This window comes from Megascapheus bottae, chromosome 3 (genome assembly GCF_031878675.1).
Source record: "Megascapheus bottae isolate mThoBot1 chromosome 3, mThoBot2.hap1, whole genome shotgun sequence".
NCBI lineage: Eukaryota > Metazoa > Chordata > Mammalia > Rodentia > Geomyidae > Megascapheus > Megascapheus bottae.
The window spans coordinates 48,339,182-48,350,285 of NC_143511.1; the positions used below are offsets into that span (position 1 = coordinate 48,339,182).

Genomic DNA, 11,104 nt, shown 5'->3' on the forward strand with positions numbered 1-11,104 from the left:
GCTGAGACAATACCCAAGACTTAATATCAAGCCCCAGTATTGACAAAAGACCCCCCGAAAAAAACAAATCCCAAAATAAAATGGTAATTAAAATATAGAGCCCAAACATACACTGGCTAAAGTATTAAGTACCTACTTGAAGCAATATGTACATAATGAAATATCTATTCAATTAAATTAAAAATTAAAAGCAAAGGGGCAGGACTCTAGTGGTAGAGTACTTGCCTAGCATGCACAAACACCCAGGTTCAATTCCTTAACACCACATGCAAGGAAAAAAGCCAGAAGTGGTGCTATGGCTCAAGTGGTAGTGCTCTATCCTTGAGAAAACCCAAGGACAGTGCTCAGGCCCTGAGCCCATGCCCAAGAATGGCAAAAATTAAAAATTAAAAAAATTAAGACCAAGACACTGCAAAATAGTAATTTACAGAATGAAATATCAAGACCAAAACAGGATGAAAACAATTACATGTCACAGTTCAAAAATATTTTTTCTCAGGGGACACTGGTGGCTCATGCCTATAATCCTAGCTACTCAAGAAACTAAGACCCACAAGTCCCACAACAGACCAAAAAATAACTAAGATCCAGATCACAATTCAAAGCCAGCCTGCGCAGGAAAAACAACAACAACAACTATGAGACTCCAAAAACAACTGGTAAAATGCAGGTCTAGAAGCATGGCTCAAGTGGTATCAGCCAAGCAAGCAAGCCAAATGAGTAAAAAGGCTCTGGATTCAAACTCTAGTACCTCATCTATACATATAGAGAGAGAGGAAGAGAAGGGAGAACAGAGGGAACACAGGCCCTGAGTTCAAAGCCCAATACTGCCAATTCATAACCTGACTTATGGAACTGTATACTCTTGGTAGAACTACTTAATTTTCTTAACAAAAACAAAGGGAGGGGAGGAGAAGATGGGAGATGGGAAAGGAAGGAGAAAAGTGGGAAGATCTTTTCCATTGCTCACAATACTGTTTTATAGAATGTCTAAAGTTTCAAAATACATGGTCTATTCAGAAGTTACCTGACTTGGGCTGAAGATCTCTACAACCTCATCCCCCACTACCTCACATGACTCGGGCCTCACTTCCACCAGCTCTTTCCATTCACCCGAGTTCCAGATCATCTTTTAAAAAAGAGTTGTTTGAAACAATAATAATAAATAAGATGCAAAGATGACGGTTAGGTTTTGTAGTAGGTATAGATTATCTCTGCTGAAGTCACCCTGAAGACACTCATGCTCAGAAAAAAAGGAATTGTTTCAAATTATTGAAGTATTACTTACTGCGCATTTTCCCGATATTTTTTGATAACATAATCTTGTCTTTGCAAAATTTGTAAAAATCTGTTATGTGCTACATGGTATCTTGCAAGGCACTTGTGCATGTCATGTTGCTTTTCATTAAAGGTTTCAGCACAATGAAGAGAAGAATCTACATGGAAAATAAGACCACAGAAAACTTACTAGGTAAAAATATATGCATATTTGCTCATAGCATTACAAAGGGAAACAGAATAGATACAGACCAGAGTAGAAGTTAGATTTCTCATCTTTTGATTTTAGAAATGAGGGTATGCTAACTAGCCAAAATAAACAAATGTACAGATAAAAGAAATAAGCCAAATAGTAATGGTTGTCTCATAAAATTGATAAGAGTTTGGTGCTTCAACTTTTCTGTCTTATTCTTTCCCATGTTTTGTTTTTTTTTTTTGCCAGTCCTGTGGCTTGAGCTCAGGGCCTGAGCGTTGTCCTTGGGCTTTCTCAAGGCTAGCACTCTACCACTTGAGCCACAACACCACTTCTGGCTTTTTCTATGTATGTGGAGTGCTGAGGAATCGAACCCTGGTCTTCATGCATGCTAGGCAAGCACTCTTACCACTAGGCCAAACTCCCAGCCCCCCCATGTTTTTTTTTTATTTGGGTTTGTTTTTTTTTTTTTTGGCCAGTCCTGGGGCTTGAACTCAGGGTGTGGCACTGTCCTTGGACATTTTCTGCTCAAAGCTAGTGCTCTACCATTTGAGCCACAGCATCACTTCTGGGTTTCCTATGTATGTGGTACCAGGGAATCGAACCCAGGCTTCATGAATGGTAGGCAACCATGCTACCATTAGGCCATGCTCCCAGCCATCTTCCCATGTTTTATGAACAAAAACCAATTAAACAGAGCTACATAATTCATAAATTACAAATAGCATTCTTTCAAGCATTAGCTTTTAAAATTAATTTTTTCTCCAATAAATAAGTAGATAATTCAGGGTTTTTTTCTTTCTAATAAATAAGTAAATAATAAATAAGTCAAATCTCTTGGATTCCAACCTAACACCTGCAATAAAACAAATTTCACATACATTGAACACATTTAACATCTTGCATTGTTGGTCAACTCTAACTCACTGGCCTAGTTTTGCCAGTTGGTGTTCCTGAAGCCAAAATGATAGAACTCATTTCTACATTTTTCCATAGCTATAAAAGCTAAAGAAAGAGGAATGCCTGGTAGGGACACTATGTGGTCCATACTTACTATGTGGGTAAAATATTTATTATCTGGCCTTTCTATGAAAAGTGTTTCCTAAGCCCTATATCAGAAATAGGATAAAGAGTAACTGAGGTTCATTATGTGAAGATTTTAAACCACACTTAGTAAACTATTAACTGGGTTTTTTTTAGAGAAATTACATTTTAACAATACCCTTCATTAAACATTCTTGGTTTTAAAATTACAAAATATTACAATTTAAGAATCAAAAACAAAATACTTTCTAACATCAAGTTTAACTTACTTTTAGAATTGTTTTCAATGTATTTTATTGCAACAAATCTTGCAAAATGATACATCAAATGAATAAACTTAGGACCACCAGGAGAAAGAAACAGTGAGCCAACAACTTGAGGAAAACTACCTCCACATTCCGCCTACAGAGAAAAAGGACAACATAATTTAAAGACCTTAGCAACAATAATTTTTTTTTTTTTTTGCCAGTCCTGGCCTTGGGCTCAGGGCCTGACTACTGTCCTTGGGTTTTCTCAAGGATAGAGCTCTACCACTTGAGCAACAGCACCAGTGCTGGTTTTTTTTCTATATAATTGGTACCAAGGAATCAAACCCAGGTTTTCATGCATGCTAGGCAAATACTCTACCACTAGGCCAAACTCCCGGCCCCAGAGCAACAATAAGTCTGATATTTATATCACACTTTTTAAACAAGTATACTGGTAGAGGGCATACATCAGGAGTCCATTAATGGGACCTGGAATGTGGCTAGCATGCATGAGGCACTGGGTTCCATTCCTCCAGATCACATACACAGAAAAGCCAGAAGTGGTGCTATGGCTCAAGAGGTAGAGCGCTAACCTTGAGAAAGCTCAAGACAGTGTCCAGGCCCTGGGTTCAAGCCCCAGGACTGGCAAAAAAGAAGAACCCATCACTGGAAGACAGTGATAACTATATACCCACACACTGCACAGTGTTTTGGGTATACACAATTTCATTAAGTGTCAAATGGTCAGAAAAGATGAAGTCTCAGCCAGCCACTATGCTCCTCACATTATGTTACTATTTTATAAAATGATCAAAATCACTGTTTGAGAAGCTGCAAAAATAGCAGAGTGCAAATACCCTTCACCTAACTTCACCCAATGGAGAAAGTTTTATGACTGTCCTATAATATAAAACCAGGACATGAACAGCTATAATCTATATTACAGACCTCTTTATTTGCGTTTTTATATGACCAATATAGTCTTTTCTTTTTTGTGGTGTTAGTCCCTGGTGCCATCTCTGAACTTCTTTGACTCACAGCTAACACTCTACCACTTGAGCCACAGAGACACTGGTACCCAGCTGCATTCCCAGTTGTTGTATTGGCTATTCTTTTGTTTTTGTTGTTGTTGTTGTGGTTATTGTTTTTTTATTTTTTTTTATTTTTTTTTTTTTAATTTTGCCAATCATGGGGCTTGAACTCTGGTCCTGGGCAGTGTCCCTGAGCTCTTCAGCCCAAGGCTAGCACTCTACCACTTTGAGTCACAGCATCACATCACTTCTGGTTTTCTGGTAGTTAACTGGAGAAAAGAGTCTTACGGACTTTTGTGTATGTATATGTATGGACTATACTGAGACTTTAACTAAGAGTCATGAATACTGTCCTTTTGCTTTTCCATTCAAAGCTGCTACTTTCTTAATAAGGTCAGATTCTTCAAAAAAGAATACTTACAGAAATTTTTTTTAACCACTCACAGCAATGTTTACGAAATTCAGCATCACTTTTTTGGTCAAATGGAGGCCAGCAAAATCTTTAAAGCAAATATAAAAGCATTAGACTTAGGACACCCCCTCAAAAAAAAAAAAAAACTCGGAAAAAAACAACACAAATCAAATTTATTTCCTATACTAGAAACAAAAGCAGAATGGATGAAAGCTAATATTCTTAGATTTTAACTAAGCATAGTCTCATCAATATTTGAGAAGCTCTGTCTACATTTTGTAAGTATCTACATAAGTCCGGTCAAATAATTACAGAGTTCAGTGAAAATAATGAATATATCTTAAATAGGTAACATACATATATAGATATATATCTTAAATCAAAGAATTAACAGCTATTAAAATTACTGAAAATGAATCCAAAACAATGTTCAAATATAAACAAGTTCAGTAAATTTAGGGAAGCAGGGAAGAAAGACCTTTAAGACAAACATAAAGGGATACATACAATGAATGAGTAGAAGAATACATACATGAAGGTATTACTTCTAAAGATAATCCCTAGAACTGTCTATAGGTACTACTGTTTTGTGGCTAACCAAGAAGACACAAAAATACACAAATTTTGTTTCAGAGTCTGGGAATGTAGCTCAGCCATAGAGCAGCTTATCTTAGCATGCACAAAAGCCTTGGTTTGATTCCTCAGTACCACAAACAAAAAAGTCAGAAGTGGTACTGTAGCTCAAGTGCTAAAGTGCTGGCTAGCCTTGAGGAAATAGCTTAGGACAGTGCTCAGGCTCTGAGTTCAAACCCCAGGACTGGCAAAAAAAAAAAAAGTTTTGTTTCAACTTTGTTTAAAAAAAAAAAAAATACTATATTGGGCCAGGAGCTTGGTCTAGTGGTAAGTGCTTGCCTAGCATGCATGAAGACCTGGTTTTGATTCCATGGTTCCATATACATAGAAAAAGCCAGAAGTGGTGCTGTGACAAGTGGTACAGCTCTAGCCTTGAAAAAGCCCAAAGACAGTGCTCAGGACCTGAGTTTAAGACCCAGGACTGGCAAAAATAAAAAAATTTTAAAAAACCTAGATTGTAGCCAGATAACAGTGGCTCATTCCTATAATCCTAGGAGGCCAAGATCTGAGAATTGGGGTTCAAAGCCAGTCTAAGCAGACAAGCAAACAAATCTATGAGACTCTTATCTCCAACTAGAAATGGCTTGAAGTTAGCTGGGCAGTGGCTCAGCTATTCAAGAGGCTGAGATCTGAGGGTCAAGGTTCAAAGCTAGTCCAGCTACTAAAAAGTCTTTGAGATTCTTATCTCCAATTAACCACCAAAAAAACAGAAATGGCACTGTACTCGAGGAGTGGCTCAAGGGACAGGGCGATAGCCTTGAGCCGGGACAACGCCCGGGCCCAGAATTCAAGTCTTATGACCAATCAAAAAGGAAAAAAGAAAAAGAAAAAGCTGGAAGTTGAGGCATGACCCAAGTGGTAAAGTGTCAGACATGAAAAGAAAGTCAAGCAAAAGTGAAATGTCCTGAGTAGCCCCAGTTCCAAAAAAGAAAGAAAAAGAAAAAAAAAAAAAAGACTAAAAGCCCAAGGACAGAGCTCAGGCCCTGGCAAAAAAAAAAAAGCTAATATCATCCTCGATATTCAGAAGGGTGAGATCTGAGATCTGAGGCTAACATTATGATGTTAGCCTGGGCAGAAAAACCATAAAACTCTTATCTCTAATTAACCACCAGAAGTGGAACTGTGGTTCAAATGGTAGGCATGAGCCCCAAGCACAAAAAAAAAGGGGGGGGGGGTCAGGGACAGCATCTAGGCACTGAGTTCAAGTCCCAGGACAGGAACAAAATAAAAGAAAAAAAAAAGTTATTACTTTTCCTTGATAGGCCAATTCAAATGTTAACTGAGAGCCAGGCAGGGTGGCTCACACCTGGCCTGTAATCCTAGCTACTCAGGAGGCTGAGATCTGAGGATGAGGTTCAAAGCCAGCCCAGGCACTGAAATCCATGACACTCTTTTTTTTTTTTTTTTTTTTTGCCAGTCCTGGGCTTGAGTTCAGGACCTGAGCACTGTCCTTGGACTTTCCTCAAGGCTAGTGTTCTACCCTGAGCCACCGCACCACTTCTGGCTTTTTCTATGTATGTGGTACCGAGGAATCAAACCTGGGTCTTTGTGCATGCGAGGCAAGCACTCTACCACTAGGCCAAACTCCCAGCCCCTCCATGAGACTCTTATCTCCAATTAACCCCTAGAAAACTGGAAATGGTGTTATGGCTCAAGGGGTAGGATGGTAGCCTTGAGCTGAAGAGCTCAGGGACAACACCCAGGCCCAGAGTTCAAGCCCCAAGCCCAACAAAGCTTAGTTATTTGGTTAATGCAGCCATGGGTTCAATTCCTTAGGACCACATAAATAGAAAATGCTGGAAGGGGTGGTGTGGCCAAGTGTTAGCTTTGAACATAAAGAGACTCAAGAACAGAGCCCAGGCCCTGACTTCACCGCCCAGGACCAGCAAAAAAAAAAAGGGGGGGGGGGCGGGGTTACAATAGATAGTGAATGCATAAACAGCCTGGTATGAGTTAACTGTTTTTCCTAAATTAGTACCATGAATGTTATTAACTAATATTATGAAACAAAATCTGTATTACCAATGAAGTTCATAATGGTTTTAAGATAAATACCCCCCAAAAATAAAATGCTTGCTCAAATAAAGTTAAATACTTCTAAGACTCACAGTTAAATCTTACCACAAGAGCTAATGGTCAGAACTGAAATTATGGCTTAAATTGACATAATCCATTTTCAAATTTGGGAATGACTAATGAAGAAAAGAAAATGAAATAACTTTCCTTACTTGAAAATCTGTTTGGTAAGAGACTCGTCCAGTGTTTGAAATAAAAAATAAGAAACTATATGGAAGGCATCACGGTTCAGCTTGTCAAACATGTTCCTAGTGGTTTAAAATGAAAAGATAGGAAGAAAAGAAAAAGAAAATAACATTAAACATCATCAAAAGCTGTATGAGTTTGACTACTCCCCAAACCATCTTTATCCCATAATACTAACCAAACCATCTTTATCCCATAATACTAACAAATTCATTAATTTTTTTTGTCAGACCTGTGACTTGAACTAAGTGCCTGAGCACTGTCCTTGAGCTTTCTCAAGGCTAGAATTCTACCACTTGAGCCACAGCACTATTTCCAGCTTTTTCTGTGTATGTGGTACTGAGGAATCAAACCTTGGGCTTCATGCATGCTAGGCAAGCACTCTACCACTATGCCACACACCCAGCCCAAATTCATTAATTTTTATTATACCAATTTTTCTAGGTAAGACAATGTCAAAAAAGTACTACATGAAAAACACAAAAGACTTCCTAAGACTCATAAGAAATGTAACACATGGGCCACATCATGTCAAGTGGTAAAAACACCTGCCTAGCAAGCACAAAGTTCTGAGTTTCAACCACAATACCATCAAAGAAAAAAAAACACATAGCTATATAAACTCAAGAAATAATTAATTGAGCCTGGAATTATAGCTCACTGATACAGCTCTTGCCTCACACACATGAGGCCCCAGGTTCAATTTCTGACACCTCAAAAATAAATAGAAGATGGGCACAATGCCACACCCTTGTAATCCTAGCTACTCAGGAGGCTGAGATCTGAGGATCACCATTCAAAGCCAGACTGGGCACTAAAGTACGCGAGACTCTTCAATAAACCACCAGAAAATTGGAAGTGGCAGTGGCTCAATGTGGTAGAGCAGTAGCCTTGAGCTCAGGGACAGGGTCCAGGCCCAGAGTTCAAGCCTCACAACTGACCAATATTTAGGTACCCAATGTTATAGACATGGTCTTAGAGATAAAAATCTAAACTGCCAGTGATTGTATATAGATTCCCTTCTTGAATACTTGTTTGTTAAACATGACGTGTGAAATGATGTAAAAATCAATGTTAATAAATTCTTTAATTTTTTAAAAAAAGGGCACTTTTCAGGGACTCGGAATGTGACTTAGTGATAGAGTGCTTGCCTTGCATGCATGAAGGCCAGGGTTCAATTCCTTAGTACCACATAACCATAAAAAGCCAAAAGGGGTGCTGTAACTCAAGTGGTAGAGCATTAGTCTTGAGCACAAAGGGCTCAGGGACAGTATCCAGGTCCTGAGTTCAAGCCCTAGGACTGGCAAAAAAAAAAACAACAAAACAGCACTTTTCAGATAAATATCTTAGACTAAGACCATGGTTATGTGTGTTTGTGTATTTTTTTTGGGGGGGGAGAAGGGGGGTGAACTCAGGGCCTGGGCCCAAGCCCTGTCCCTGAGCTTCACTGTGCTCAAGGCTAGTGTCTACATTAGTGCCACTTCTGGGGCTTTACATAGCAGTTTCTTGGGAGATAAAGAGTGTCTCACAGGGGCCAGGAGTTTGGCCTAGTGGTAGAATGTTTGCCTAGAAGGCCTGGGTTCAATTCCTTGGTACCAAAAAAAAAAAAAAATGCCCAAATTGATGCTGTGACTCAAGTGGTAGAACACTAGCCTTGAGGAAAGCCCAAGGACAGTGCTCAGGCTCTGAGTTCAGTCCCCAGGACTGGCAAAAAAAAACAAGTCTCACAGACTCCAGGACTGGTTTCAAACCAGGATCCTCATATCTCATCCTCAGTAGCTAGGATTACAGGTGTGAGCCACCGACGCCAGACTAAGTGTATATTTAACTCTAAGAACATTACACAACCACACCTTCATACAAACTAAAAAAATCATTAAATGACAAGCCAAAAATAAAAAAGTTGCCATATAAGCAAAGCAAATCAAGTTATGCAGGGCATGAGTGGCTCATTCCTGCAATCCTAGCTATTCAGATCCGAGGATAAGAGTTCAATCCCAGACCAGGTAACAAAATCCAGAAAAACTCGGAAGTGGAGCTGTAGCTCCAGTGGGAGAAGGCTAGCCGTGAACACAAAAAGCTCAGGGACCGATGGATGGATGATGGATGGATGGAGAGACAGACACCTTCTATACAAGACCCAAAATTGTCACTGTTTGTTAAGAAATGTACTCGTTACATTATGTAAATGTAAGCCTTCTGTACATCACCTTTACAATAAAATAAAATTTTTAAAAGACCCAAAATTATAAAGATATTAAACATTATAGTTAAAACTATGTCAGAAGTGGCAGAGGGAAAGGGATTTTACTACCCATTTTAATGCTCTTGTCAATTTTTTTTTTTTGCTAATTGTGGTGTACCTTCATTTCTTAATTTTAAAAAAAAAATTGAAAAATATAAAGTTAGCATCCTTCAGAAGCTCCCTTGGGTCATAAAGGCGTTGCACAACTAGCTGCCCCACCCGTACACATCCAAGTGCAGATTCTTCCTAGTGACCGACCACTCGTCTCCCCCACCGCGGCCGGGCTACACCGGCCCCCACCCCCTCGTTCCGCCCTACAAAGCGCTTCCGGCACTGCTCGGTGGCCGGCAACAGGGACTTTGTAGCCAGCTTCTGGCAGCCCGTGACCCCTGGGGGGCCGCCGGGTCGCGTGCAGGGCGGGCCACCCCCCACCCCACCCCCCCGCCACCACCCGCCCGCACCGCGGCCTCCGGCCCGGGCTTCCCTCCGGCACCCACGACCCTCGTCCCCGGCCCCCTTACACTCCGAGGTGCGTGTGCGACACAATCTTCCCGGAGGCAACAGTGGCCAGGCCCGGGTCGAAGCCCAGGGCCTGTAGGTACATCCAGAGATGTCGCTTCTTGAAAGAAGTGATGGGGGCCGAACTCATCCTCTCGGCGGGGACGGGCACTTCACTGAAAGGAAACGCAGGCCCCGCCGACGGCCGAGGCCCTCACGGCTCCCTCCTCCCTACAGGCTGCCTGCGGTCCTGGCTGCCCCTCCGAGGAGACTGCCCGAAACTTTCTCGCCCGGTGCCATTACGCCGCAAAGCACCCAAAGGTTTCGGAGGGGAAAAAAAAAAAACGGAGCCTCTAAACGCCGGGCTGCCACAAACAAGACTCCCGCGCTCCAGGAAGAGCAGTGTGCGCCTGCGCCGCCCAGAACCGGGCGGACTGCCTCAGAGAACTGTTTTTCCCAGCATGCAGTGCGGCGTGGCCCGTCGCTTCCGATCATACCCCAGGTGTAAAACTACAACGTCCATCGTGCACTGCGCAGCCCGGGACTTACCCAAGGGTAAGGGTGATGATATCTTACCTAGGTCATAGGGCTTCCCAGTTCCCAATTCTTCACGTCAGCTGTTGCATTTTGTGCGCATGTGTCAAGTCAGGTAAACGCTGTAGACCGAGTCCAGTGGCTCGTTGTAATGAGGTAAGTACTAGGTGTATGACCCTGGGTGAGCCTTCGAACTTCTGAGCCTCCCTTGTAGCATTAGCAAGGTTTCTGCACCCTCCCATGCTGTGTGGTCCTTTCCTCGTGTTCTACCTAAAATCTGGCACTTCTAAGCACGACGCTTCTCCTGGGAGCACTCTCACGCGATGGCTATGTTCTCTTCCACACTCTTTTGTTGTTGCTGTTGTTGTTGTTGTTGTTGTTGGCCAGTCCTGGGGCTTGAACTCAGGGCTTGAGCCTCGGCACCACTTCCGGCTTTTTCTATGCATGTGGTACCAAGGAATGGAACCCAGGGCTCCATGCATGCTAGGCAAGCACTCTACCACTGGGCCCCGCTCCTGGCCCCTCTTCCACCTCTTGTACAGCAGAAATGGGGTAGGAATCCAATCGTCTTCATGTTGAAAGGTATGGCAGTCAATTGCCTCCGGACTAAGACCATCGGTTCATTTCAAGTTTATGCTGTCGTTTCTAGTCATTGCCGTTCTCCCGATTTTCCTCAAATCTCAAATTGTACCAACTAAGATTAGGATGCTGCTCCCTGATGCAGTA

At 41.7% G+C, this 11,104-nt stretch overlaps 1 protein-coding gene across 1 annotated transcript in view; it reads right to left on the reverse strand.

The window, feature by feature from the left end:
* Positions 1-10,341, reverse strand: part of Haus6 (HAUS augmin like complex subunit 6) — a 34,385-nt gene extending 24,044 nt beyond the window's left edge. The window contains 5 exon segments of the mRNA XM_090330037.1: positions 1,289-1,436; positions 2,785-2,917; positions 4,216-4,294; positions 7,068-7,163; positions 9,868-10,341. Of these exon segments, the coding sequence (XP_090186163.1) occupies positions 1,289-1,436; positions 2,785-2,917; positions 4,216-4,294; positions 7,068-7,163; positions 9,868-9,995 (584 nt within the window). The 5' untranslated portion in view covers positions 9,996-10,341.
* Positions 10,342-11,104: the final 763 nt, after the last annotated feature.